Source organism: Myiozetetes cayanensis, unplaced genomic scaffold (genome assembly GCF_022539395.1).
Source record: "Myiozetetes cayanensis isolate MyiCay16 unplaced genomic scaffold, myiCay2020 scf4, whole genome shotgun sequence".
NCBI classification, from domain to species: Eukaryota; Metazoa; Chordata; class Aves; order Passeriformes; family Tyrannidae; genus Myiozetetes; species Myiozetetes cayanensis.
Genome location: NW_026087631.1, coordinates 56,296,882 through 56,310,707, shown reverse-complemented (window position 1 = coordinate 56,310,707; position 13,826 = coordinate 56,296,882). Strand labels below are relative to the sequence as shown.

The window sequence follows — 13,826 nt, the reverse complement described above, 5'->3', positions numbered from 1 at the left end:
ATCAATAAACATCTTTAGTTACTTTGTTCCAATTCCTTATCTATGAATTAAGCTATAATTTCTTGTAAAAAATTGTTTCAAGGTTTTTTTGCTACTAATGAATTCTCATCACCTGCTTCAGTGGCCAGAATTTTTTCTCCTCTTTAGATTATTCATTCTCAGACCTTGAGTTGTGACCTTTAGTGATCTGTGACCTATGAGCCTCAAAATAAAATGATCTGTGAGCAAAAGCTATTTTGGGACTGGGGAGTTTGAAAGCATGCTGAGTCTTTTGCAATGAGTATACTGCAGAATGAAAAACCTGGAGAATACATGGGTTTCAAAGATGCATATCTTAATTTTCGATTTTGGGGAAATAATCAGTTTCTCTCGTGATAATGCAGGGGTTTTTTTTAAATTGGAAATACTGTGCAATATTCTGCTTTTCTATTGTTTCTTACATTTTGGGTGTTCTTATTTAATTTGGTGTGAGCCTGGCTTAGAGTGACTAGTGAAGGCATTTACTAAACAAAAGCAATGTGTTATTGCTGGACTCAGTTTAAACTTCTTTTCTGTACTGTATGCAAGGCTAATTGATTAGAATGTATTGTTATAAGTAGAACAGAGAATGACTGTCCCAGTTTCACCTATCAGCCACTGAAAGAAAAATATTTGCAATTATATGATCCCCGTACTACTTTTTACTACATTTTCTGATTTGTTTAGGGGCTCAGCATTTCGGTTTTCATAATAGCTTTCATCATAAATACCATTTTTTACTGAAATGGATTATTGAGCATTAACAATGATGATAAACATACGGTTCTCTTATGTATCATCTTATACAGAATTATTTAATTTTGTTAATAATCTAAACTATAATGTTTTGAAATGAAGATTTCTCTGAATTAAATGTCCTGTGTCTTTTAAAATTTTATGGATGAACTCTCCACCAAACCGTACTTTTTAAATGCCTGTGAACAAAGTTTTTGTATATCCTTCATAACACCGATCTGAGAAGGAAATTTTATTTTCTCACAACACACTTAATAGTGTACTATTTATATAGTATATATATATATAAAAATATACACATTTATTAGTGTACTGAAATTGTTTCTCAAAAAAATTCAGGTTTGTAGTGAGATATTTCTATACATACTAAATATTAAGATCCAAGGAATAGCTTATATGTTTGCAAACTAATGTAAAATATGGCAAATATTAAAAAAAAAATCCATTTACCTTAAGGGGATTAATATTCTGAACTATGAAAGGCAAGTTACTGAAGATATAAGTCATATTTGAAGATACTATAAATTGTTTTTTTTCTTTGGTGTGTCTGGGCTTATTAGTATTTCTCAATTATCTTGTCTCACTGAATTTCCAAATACCCGCTATGGAAGGAAACCATTGTAAGAGCTACCACCGGAAGAGCAGTTCTTAAGGATGATAAAATAAATTTCTTGTGTTGGATCCTTAGCAGTTGTTGACCATTCTAACTCCAAATACTTTTAAAACCTGTGATGACATACAGTCAGCTATATAATGAATATCATTATTAAATGCATTAAACGATTACATATTTTTCACTACAGGTGAAGTGCGATCAATACTGGCCAAGCAGAGGCACAGAAACCTATGGACTAATCCAAGTGACCCTTTTAGACACTGTTGAATTGGCAACATACTGTGTTCGTACATTTGCACTTTACAAGGTATATATACTTAGTATATACTTTTAAATTGGAAGCTTAGCAATTTTTTACCTCCCCTTCCTGTCTTCCTTCCTTCCTTCCTATCACTTTCTTCCTCCTGCCATCCTACCCTCCTCCTTCCTTTTGCTTTCATGCCTTCCCTGCCTGCCTTTTTCCCTTATTTCCTCACTCCCTTTTTCCCCTTCCCCTCCTTCCACTTTTCTCTCTTGTTTCCTACTAACAGTGCTAAACAATGATACTTCTTCTACGTAATGTGTTTTCCTTATAGCATTGAGTTTTGTAAGTTAATACAGAGCTCTCACCATGAAAAACCATTTAATACTAACTAGAATATTAACTAAAGCTCTGGCACCTGTGATGCACAACTGCAGTATAGTTAAAGCTTCATTGTTTGAACCCTGTAATTTGGATTTTCCTCTGTAGCCTGAGTTCTGCTTCTCTTTGGCTCCAAATGTGGTGTAAATATTTTTTACTGGTATATATGCTTCTGCAGTTGTTTCATTGAAAAGTGCCAGTATCATCTGAAGCGGCAGTTTTGTCATGAAACTTTTAAATTTCATAGAATGGTTCAAGTGAGAAAAGGGAAGTGAGGCAATTCCAGTTTACTGCCTGGCCTGATCATGGTGTCCCAGAACACCCAACACCGTTCTTAGCTTTCCTGAGACGAGTCAAGACTTGCAACCCACCTGATGCTGGACCTATGGTTGTACATTGCAGGTAAGCCTAGAAGTTTTTTCAAAGTATCTTATGTCAAAATTACTGCTTTCTGTTTTGTTGCAAATGAAAATAATATTTTGTTTCAAAGACACTTCCAAGTCTGTCAAAGAAAAAGATGGTTGCATTGCAAATTGAGGACCTCAGTATGGCACTGCCAACTTGGATAGGCTAGAAGAATTTTATTTGGTCTATGCGAGATTAATTTAATTTTAAAACATCTAAAGATCTCTAGGGAGAATGGCTGAAGGAAGAATACAAATGTATTTACGGCATTCAGAGCAGGGCCAACATAGTGCTGGCTTAAGAACCTGAGTATTGGAGAAAGTGTGTTTTGAGCTTTTGAAATTATATTGTGTGTGAAAGTAATGAACGTGAGAATTAAAAAAGATAAATGGAAACTTTTATTGAAAATAGGTAGGAGCCCAAATTTGCATTGAAGCTTAAATCCTCAGTTTAGTACTTTGAGGAGCTGAAACTGCAAAGGATGTACCTGGGAACATGCTGAGCTCAGTTCCAGGGAAATGAGTTCTCCATGCTTTTCTTGCAGAATAGGAATGCTCTTCAGGCTTCATAGGGTTTGAATTAATAAACTCTCAAGAGAAAAACAACAGCTACTCCTAATGTTTTTAGTGTAAGAAAAATTAAGAGGAAGAGATGTGGATTCTTCGGAAATGTTTCACAAGAGCAGATTTTTAGACAGCTTTAAAATTATGTTGATAAGAACATCCTCAGAACATAGATACCAATTCTGATAGAAGTAAACTGTAAGATGGGTTCCAGTCATTCCAGGGCTATGTTGCCAAATCTTGCATAGCTTGCTGTGTAGCCCTGTTCAAAGAAAATTTCTAAGATCACTGATTTTTGTGACCTTCATTTTGGAATACCTTTAGTTAGTAGGGCTGAGAGGTACTACACCCTTTTCATGAAGTTACAAATGCTCCACATAGTTGAAAACCAGTCTTGCTTTTGTCATCCAAAACTTGAGGTAATTACAAGGATTACAGCATACCACCACCTCTAGTTCTGACTTCTTAAATATTGGTAAATCAGGCATAGAATCTGGTAATTTGAACACTTTTAAAGTGCTTGAAAGAGGCTCCTTCCTGTAAATGAGACAGGAAAATAAAGTCAGCAGAGAAACAAAATAAGCAGAATTCAATATTGAAAGGCACAGACTGTTTGGAAGATATAATAGAACATGGAAGACAAATATTTAATGTTTATTGAAACACCAGGATTAGGAATGTGGAAAAAATATAAATAATAATACAAATATATTTTTAAAGTTTTCTGAGTATTTTCTGAATGGAGCCAAATCTCTTTGTACCTGAATTTATAGGATCTTAAAACATTTTGATTATTATAGGTTGCCTCAGCTATAATTTCATTAGCCTGATCCATATATAACATAACTGCAAAGGTCCTTAGCTGTGAAGATGCTACGCTCTAAATCAAAACCAAACTTAATAGAAAAAATTAATCATCCCGCTCTGGGAAGGCTGTTAAGTTAGTGTAACTGCCTGAATTCTCTCAATACAAAAATAGGCAAATTAAAGTAGTTCTTAAGAGTCATACAGCTAATCACTGGATAAGATGAAATAAAGTGCAATGCTTATTACCATTCAGTGATACTGATGAAATACAAGGCCATTATTTTTTCTTTGTCATTGGTTATGCATGCAGATTTCCTTGAAAGTGGTGCTCAGTTTAGGTAGTATCATTTGATTTCTCTTGAGGGACCTTTTTTCCCAAATCCCTATTAATTTATTTATTGCTACTTTACAATATGCATAATGTGCTGTACATAAGCCTTTTGCCGTATGTATAGTTGCTTGAGACTCTAACATTTCAATCACTTCATACAACCTAACGTCTAGGAAGCAGACTTTCACATATCCTACTATTTTAGCAGGCTTTTTAAATTCTACTGCTAACAGTTTGTGTATAAGCAGAATTAATGAAACGAAGTTCCTAGCAAATTTAAAAATTCATGTCTCTGTAATTAAAAATTTTATATGGCTGGACATTCAGCAGCAAGTGTGGTGGATAGGTCAAAGTTTGTGAATGCTTAACTCACTGATTTAACATAAAGACTATCTAGCTGATAGACTAACAAGAATAAGTTACTAAAGTGTATTTCTCACAGTAGTAATGTTAACATGAATATCACTTTTCAGGCCTATTGTAGCAACATTATATTCTGAGATTTGTATTGCCTTATCATTTTGAATTCAACATTATTTTCTTGGGGCTGTCCTGTGCAGGGCCAGGAGTTGGACTTCAGTGATCCTTGTGGGTCCCTTACAATTCGTGTTCATAGATGATGATCATATGATTCTATGTTTATTACACTGGTTTAAAAAGTCAAAAGGGGAACAACAATAGAGCCCACAATATTTTTGGGCTAGAAGATATGTCTTTAATATAGCAACAATAAAATCCTTCCCATTTGGTTTGAAATTAAAGTACTAGACATGCATAAACAGTTAATTTCAAGCTCATAAAAGAATAATGTTCTGTTGAAACAGAAAAAGTAAGCAAGTTTTACATGTTGCCAATTTTTTTCTTGAAATCTGCTTTCTGGGTTTTTTTCCCCTTTTCTCAGTTGTTCACTTTCCTTTGCCTCTTATTGTCAATCCTTTCACCTTTTTTTTCATTTTTTTTTTCTCTCCAATGTCTGTACTGATCTTTGTTCTCTGAACCCCTCTAGTTATATTCAGTTTTATCCTTCAGTTTCACTGTTTTCTCAAACTCATTTCATTGTTCATATCATATTGTTGAACCATTTCAATATGAAATATGTTCCTACCTTTCTTAGTACATTCTCTGAAGTAAGATCATCATTCCAATGGTAGCATTCTCCTACCAATTTTTGTCATGCACCTCTTTTTACTGCCCTCTATTAGTCACCATTTTCCAATGAGAAATTTTATCTGTCCTTGACGAATTTCTTGCTTTTCATTTCTTCCTTTGCTGGCCTCTAGTCTGCCTCTGCAGCCTTTTTAAATTTTCCTCTCATCTTTGGTCTTTCTGTATCTTGTCTGTCACTGCCTCCCATCTTGTGTTCAGGAGTCTCAAAGTCCCTTTTCATTAAATTTCCCCATTGCATCATCCAGATTTAAAAATTATTTAAAACTTTACCAACTAGAGCCAAACAATATAATACAGGACCATATCCTTTGCCTATGGCAGGCAGTCTATTCCAAGATATCTCACTGAAGGAGTAATCTGATTTTAGTTCCTAGCAGGAACACAGGATTCATAGTGACGAGTGTAAGCCATCTGAGACATCACTAATACCTTCTTTTGTGTTTCAACCGGTACCTAACAAACTCTCAGAGCTCAGGAAATTGTGATAATAACCAGGTCTTGTAGAAGTAGAAACACAATGAGGCTTGCTTTTCAAAATGAGATTGGTAAAAGTAAAGAGTAAGTATGAAAAATCTGTGGTAACATTTTTCTGCAAATTTTAAACAATAGAAAACTGAAAATAAAAGCTGGTGGGCAGCTAAGTACAGGGAGAAGTTATTCCTCACCCTGCCTGGGTGAGGAATAAAGAGAAGAGCCAGCTATCTGTATTTTGATCCTTACAAGTAACCCTGTATTTATAAGTAGTTATTGTAAGTGAAAGGTTAGCCCAAGCTTTTCCTTACTGTGTTCTACTCATCTGCCCTAGTACTGTTCAGCAGTTGTCTTTCAGTCCATTTCATGTTAGGGAACGCAGAGATTTTTTCTGGTTTGCTTCCTGGGTTTTGGGTAAAGCTATATATTCTATAGAGAATGTATAGTAGTTGGAGACTGTATTTTGGACTTGGTTCATGAGCGTGGCCCCAGACCAGTTTGTATCAAAGTGTCAGTGGATGGTAAGCTGGTTTAATATCTTGTCCTGGGCAATGGTTGTTGAGTGTGTGAAGGATTTATTTAATAATAAATTACAGTTTGCTTAGCTGGAAAAAGTCTGAGCTGAAAACAGTTGATAACAGAAGAACCCACCCTGTAAATATTTGAATGCAGTCTATTCACTTAACAGTGACAAGAAAAATCATGCCTAGTTCCAACTGGTGAAATTAACTGAGAATGTAAGTATTACCATTCGAAGTTCTGATAAATGTGTGTCTCACAAATGGAAATAGAATTCTTTATTATAAATTTTGTGTGATGAAAGCAAAGAAAAATACAGAATTATAAGATCAGAATTACAAAAAACATTGGTAATTATTTATTACTAATATACATGCAACAGACATCTTTGCATGTCACTTAGACATCTACCTTAGATATCTAAGTTGCCTGTACAATATTGAATTCGTATAAGTTGCCTATACAATATTAAATTCGAATCTCATAGGGAAGTCAAAAACATCTTGAGAATTTTGTAACTACATTCAACCAGTCAAAGCTCTTGTTGCCATGGTTTAACCCCAGCCAGCAATCAAGACCCACACAGCCACTAGCTCACTCCCCCACCAGCAGGATCAAGGAGAGAATCAGAAGGGGAAAAATCTGGAGAACTCATGGCTGAGATAAAACCCTCTTAATAGGGAAAGCAAAAATGCGCACATAAGCAAAGCAAAACAAGGAATTCATTCCCACATGCAGCTGTTCAGCCCTCCCCACGAGAGCAGGGCCCCACCACATGTAATGGTTTTTTGGGAAGACAAACACCATCACTCCAAAGGTCCTCCTTTCTTTCTTCTTCCCCCCAGCTTTATATCCTGGGCATGATGTCATATAGTATGGAATATCCCTTTTTAGTCCGTTTGGGTCACCTGTCCCAGCTGTGTCTCCTCCCGACCTCCCACACACCCTTAGCTTCCTTGGGCCACACCATGAGCTGAAACAGAGGCAAGAACTCTGTGAAGAGAATTAATTCTACCCCAGCCAAAGACAGAATACTTGTGCAGAAAAGTTGGCAGGTTTTTAAGTGGAAAAGGTATCTAAAATATATTTAATGGTACATTGTTTTTGAGGAGAAAACAGATCATTGCTGAAGGAGTTATGGAACACTGAAGGAAACATCAAGGCATAATCTAAATTCAGAATTCTTATGTATATAATCATATATTTTGTAAAGACTACCTCCATGAAAAAGGTGTAGTTGTAGTAACATAGATGCCATTGCACCCTTTACCCAGGAAATAATATACAGTTTTCTTTCTATGACTACCAGGAAAGATTGTTCAGTGAAGACCGAGTCAAGGTAAAGTTAAATTTAGAAATGCCTTTGTAAAAAAAAAAAAGGCCATGTTCTGTGGTCCTTATTTTCAATGAGAGATTTGGTAGAGAAAAGTAGATAAATAAAGGTAAAGCTGCATGGGGAAAAAAAAAAAGGGGGCGGGGAAAAAAACCCCACCACAAATGAAATTTAGCAATCCCATGCTGTTTGTAGGTACTTTACACAATGTGTTCAGATCTTGACTTGGCTTATGTAGAGTAAGTTGTCTGAAGATTTTTCTGTGGTAGTTGAAATACTTGATGCATTTAGATGCTTTCTTCATTTACAGACTGTTATATTTTAGGACTACCTTTTCAGTCCCTCTGGACAGAAGATGAGTAATGCTTCAGTCCTGCTGGTGACTCTTCATGACTTGCCCTAGTTTGCAGAGCTGATCTAGAAAAAATTGTTTCTTTAATGAAAAAATGCAGGCTAAACCCCTAGGATTCTGCATTGGTGAGACTGTAATGTGCGTCTAATGATAGCAGGGAAAGCACACGTTTTTGTTTGAAGTTGGATTAGTGCAGGCAAACAGGTGCTAATCAGATCACAATGAAACAGCACCAGAGGGTGTTTGGAGTTTTATGCCACTGTGTTTTCAAAACATCACATAAACTTTAGTAGCTGCTTCAGTAACACTACCTAAAAGCTTAACATGTTAGTGCAATCCCATATGTTTGAATCTTTCTTTTTAATACCAGCACCAAGGGGCATATCTTTAAGACATTTTGTGAAGTTTTGCCAGGTACTGTTAATGCTGCTATTGCAAACAGAAAAACTTGGATGTTTGGAGGAATTTGATTGTTTTAATTTAATCTGTATTTGACTGTATTAACATAACCAGTTAGCACAGTGAAAAACAAGGTAATTTTCAAAAAATAACAGAACACAATATGATACTCTGTTTCTTAAAGTAGAATACTTACCTAATTTTTGTTCAATGTTTAAGATTATTCTTAAAGATAACATTTAAGAAAAAAAAAAATATCAAAGGCAGTGATTTTCCAGTGAATTGTTTTACTTCATCTCTGTATCATTTGAACCTCCCTACTGCTTTTGCCATAGGCCTTAGAAGTGCTCATTTTCTAATCCTTGCAGTGAGTAGATTGCAGATGACTGCCTATCCTTTTTCACAGTGAGGGGAAAAAGCTTCCCATTTCGTATTCAGAAATCTCTCAAATAAGATTGAAAAATACTAAAATCTTCCTCATCCCTTGCCTTTCTCTATCCTGAGGGCAACTCATGACCTTTCTTAACTTCCTTGAATAGCTGAAATCTTGAGAGAGTACAGGATAGTGCAAGCATTTTAGTCTGACAAGTATTTTAATATCAAAAATAATCCAAACTTTCTCTGCTTTACTCACATGCCTTATCCAGAAGTTGTTGGGTTGCTACTATATATTAAACTGTACTCAGTATCATCCGTATACAAAAACACCATAACACTATTTCCTCACCAGCTCTTAGCTGTAGGTCACTGTATATCTCATTAATACTTTTTTTTTTTTGAAGTTATTGTTCACTAATAAAAAGCAAAGAGGAATAAAGCCGTTGTTGGAATCTCATCTTAAAAAATGGTGATCCTGCTTAGGATATTTAGTTCCTGTTAGTATAAAAATATAGTAATGAGTAAATGTCCACCTATATATTAATATATATTCCATATATATTAATTGTCTATGTTACTCTGACCATGCAGTCAGAGTAACTGACTGGGACTCTTTTCATTTCTATGCATAACTTTATTCTTAGAAGTTACTTTGTTTCAACATGTGCCTTATAGAGAATAAGGTATGCAGAGTTTGATACCTTGGGAGCTTGATCTTTGTTTAAGAAAGTGGAACTGCATTCTCTTGATTTAGAAATTTTTGCATGCTTTCTCTGTCTTCATTTAGTTTTTGGAATTGTAGAATCTACTGGAAAAAGAGAAAGAAGTTCATAAAGGCTAGGTGAAGAAATCAGCATAGCAAGACACTACTTGATAACTGTGTAGTGTGTGGCATTACAGATGAATAGGAATTGGGTCTTGCCTTCATATTCTTACCATAAAAGCTTTCAAGATTGTGAAAATTTAGATTTCAGAAGCTTCACAGTTGAAGACGTTGGTTGTTTTATGCTGGACACGCAAGAGCTCTCACTTAATTACTGGGCTATGTTCATGCAATTATGCAGACAAAAAGCAGAGTCCCATCATCTCTGTGCTAATAGAGCCAGTGATGGGTAGTGCTGCATTTTTTTTTTTTCACTGCTTCAGATTTTAGTGTCCTTAGTTAAGATCATCTCGATTACAAAGATGCCTGTTACCTTTCTCAACTCATACCTTTTTAACTTAACAGCACTCTGGGTTTTATTAGCTTAAGTCTCTAGTTTGTTTTCTTAAATTTAGGTAATTACATATGAAAAACTGTAAGTATGAACATGACAATAGTTACCATACTGCAGTTAATGCAGCAGCGTGGAGAGTCCTTTAAAATTAGGATACCTTGACAGGTTTTTTTGGTTTTTGATGGTTTTGGTTGGGGATTTTTTGTTAGAGACAGGAAAATACTATGCTATATTGTCTAGAAATCCTCCATAAGATGTCAAATATAAAGCAAACTTATGCTGAACCGTTTTCAAGTTTTGTCTTCAGTTAGAAAATAGTTCTGCACAGCAAACAAGCCTTTCCTAAAACCTGAACTGAAGCTGTATGTACACTATGTGATTCCATTGTTTATGAGCATTAAAACACAAAGTATAACTGGAACCATTATTAAAATTCAAAAACATACAACAGATAATAGCAGTATTTCTTCATGCAGGTTCAAATGATAAACTTGTGATCTCTTTGATTAAATCATCCATATGTGTATAAAGCCATCTTTGGTCAACACTTAGCCTTTGGTTCAGGGGATTATACCCCCCACTGGTATGATTTAGGGCTGGATTATCTTTTGAAATCCTAAAAAGCTGCTGTGACTGCATAGGGTAAGATTTGTCTCTGGTAGCAGTCAGAAATCTGTAAAGGAACATAGGGAATGCTATTACCAGATAGAATCAGTGGTCTGTCTATGCCACTATCCTGTCTCTGACAATGGCAAATGTCAGAAATTTCAGATAAAAATACAAAACTCCAATGATGTCAACAATATTTCAGTAAAGTTTCCTTCTAGTAGCAAAGAGTTAGGGACTAATTGAGCCTCACTTCATGAGGATTTCAATTCTTTTCCCCTTTATTTCTTTAACTACCTAGAAAAACTGGTGCATACTTTTTTGTTCATATTCATGACTATACGTATATTTTAAATAATAAAACCAGGCTGTATTTATTATCTTTGACCTTTTTTCTTGTCTAAGTAGTTTCACACATTACCTTAGAAGATTCTATTTACTTTTATTTTAGACATATGTCCCATCATTTCACTAAATGTCTTTGGATAAAAGGAGAAAAAAATGTATGATTTAATGCTCTTTCATGTTTTACGTATCTACAGCTTTCCTTTGTGTTCATCCAACATAGCAAACTGGGACAGCAAAGTATTCTAACCCATTTCAATACTTGTCATGTGGAAGGAGGTGGAAGGGAATCCTCACATCCCTAATCTTTTTACTGGCTCCCTCTGGTCCCTCCTTTGAGACATACCCTTTTTGGTAGCCTGAATAACAGTAACTATTCCCCAAGGTTTTTTTATTAGGTAAGGCAGCAAAAATAATTCCATAATTATACCACATTTTCTTGCTAAGTTGCCCAGTGGACATTCTGAGGCCTGACTTCGATTTGGCCAACAAATGGCTTCCGGTTGAGCAGGCCTGCTGATGACTTTTCACTCAGTAAAATAACCTGCCCCTTATTAAAATGTAATAATTTTCTGTAAGATTTTTTTAACAAAGGCAATGCCTTTTCCATGTGTTATCTCAAATTACAAATATGTTGGTGCTGATAATTATTTCCATATATATATATATATTATCATGTCCTACAAGGCCTGTAATTTCCTTTGACCTAAGCTGTAGTTTGATACGTTATTTGATCAGCACTCTTAGTGAGTCATTTTATCCACATGTATTTAGTTAATTGGTTATTTTTCTCCCCGCCCATGTTTATATATATTATATTCTACAAAGGGAAAGGAAATCTGACTGCTTGCAGCTGAGTCTAGTAAAAGAGCAATTAGGTTCTATCAGAGCCAGCAGCTGTCTGTAATGAATTCTGTATTAAAATTATGAGTGAAGAAAAGAATCCAACCATCTGCAGGAAATGTGAAAATATTTTTATAACTCAATAGCTGAGTTCTGGAAAGGGGTATATCTGAGATTTCCCAGCTGTACCTACATTAAATTCTGGAATATCCATAGACACAGTGTATACTGGAATGCATTGCATCAACTTGGCTACCCAGCATGTTTGGCTAACTTTGAACAGGCTGTATTTTTATCAAAGTAATCAGCATAAAAGTCTCTTTAAATCCTCTCCCCGTGTCTCTAGAAGTAAAATGCAGCTTTAAAAATAGTTCTGTTGCATTTCATGGAGGCTTTCCAGTCAGTATTCTGCCCTGAATATTAATCTTTCTTCATTTTTCGTACTTTTATAGACTTACTTCAGAGTCTCATCACTTATTATCAGATTTTGTCAGTGACTGCTATTCCAAGTGAATCCTGCATTGTGATGCCTATTTTTCTTGTCACCTGAATTTTAAAAATAGTTTTTAATGTTTAGACAAAATCATAATATTATCCAAGCTCATTTTACAGCTACTTTGAAACTTTTACACCAGAACTCCCATTATTTTCATTATAACTTGTCCATGATTTTTGCTCATAATCCTGGGGAAAAAAAAGAAAGAGATTAGTGTCTAACCTATAAATGACAAGTAGTGATTAGGAAATGTGAAATGCTTAGTGGTATTAACCTCTCACAACCTGATTTTCTACTAAGTTACAGAGAATTCATGTTGGTATAAAGACTGCAGAGGTTAAGAAACATTGTAATGAGTACCAGTGACCAAGCACTTCAGCTGTCAGAGGAGTATTGTCAGAGATATTAAAGAGGGTATTTATTCTTTTCACCAGTTGGTCTAAAAAAGCAGTGCTATCCTTCATATGTGCTCATCAGAAAAGCCTCTGGTTTTTTCTTCTCTATTTTCTACTGTATAACAACTGAATGCATTAATACCATATTGCAGCCATTTCAGTTTAAACCAGATCTAGAGGTGGCAACATCACATTTGTCACATTTGTCTTATCCTCTGAATGTATCTTTTAGATATATCCATTCTCTCTTGAAAAGGGAGAGATATTCTGAGATGGAGGTCCAAAACAGTAGACCTCTACTGAAGTCATATCATTTTCAAGCTTGAGGACTAATTTCTGGTTATTTCCAAGTTTTCAAAGTAGGGGAAGGGGAGGGGAGGGGGCAGTTGGGAAAACAATAAAAAAGGATTTGTAGACAGGTTCATTTAGGGCTTTGAATTGTGACTGGTACTGAAAAAAAAAAAAAAAAAAAAAAAAGCCAGTGTGGACTGAGGAATCCTGGTCTTCTTTTTCGTTTGTACTTAACCAAATGAAACACTGTGTCTGGATGACAATCTGGGATCTCATCACTGTTCTGTCAATCTAAAATGCGAACAGAAAAAATCTTGAAGGCAGATAGTGTTAAGAAAAGAAACAATTATTGACCACAATAGTTACACAAACACCTAGAATCAGGGATGGTTCCAGAGAACTCTGAAACTTGGAATCAGCTTAGTGGTCAGCAAGTACTTTCAAGGTCTTCCAGTTATCCAGCACTGCCAAACACATTTCTTCCCACATTCTTTAATTCATTTTCAGATGGCATCAGTTCACCTTCTGTTACTCTCACTGATAGGCTAATAGCTCTTCTGCATGAGAATATAATCAGAGTACAGAAATATTCAAAAATATGAAAGAATGCAAAACAGGTTGAACTACAAAGAAAGCAATGAATAGTTGTTAGTGTAATTTCTGTTCATTGACTTCGCTGCTGTGCTCTAGTGTTCACTTTTATTTATTGACAATAGCATCTTTGTGTACTTCCTCTCCTAAATTACCCAGAAGTATAATTTTCTGTGTTTACAGCTGTTCATGCATAGATCTGTCTTTAATTAAAGGTAACAAGTCACAGATTTATTTTTTTAAATTAACCTTAAAATACTTTCTTTTTTAAAAAACTTTATTTCACTAAACTCTATTTCAGTAAA

At 35.1% G+C, this 13,826-nt stretch overlaps 1 protein-coding gene across 46 annotated transcripts in view; it reads left to right on the top strand.

The window, feature by feature from the left end:
• The window catches only part of PTPRD (protein tyrosine phosphatase receptor type D), a 1,147,190-nt gene that overhangs the window by 1,109,605 nt on the left and 23,759 nt on the right, over positions 1-13,826 (top strand). For all 46 annotated transcript variants that reach the window (XM_050328659.1, XM_050328661.1, XM_050328660.1 and 43 more), the window contains 2 exons: positions 1,578-1,697; positions 2,260-2,414. In XM_050328659.1, the coding sequence (XP_050184616.1) occupies positions 1,578-1,697; positions 2,260-2,414 (275 nt within the window). The remainder of the gene's footprint in view (positions 1-1,577; positions 1,698-2,259; positions 2,415-13,826) is intronic.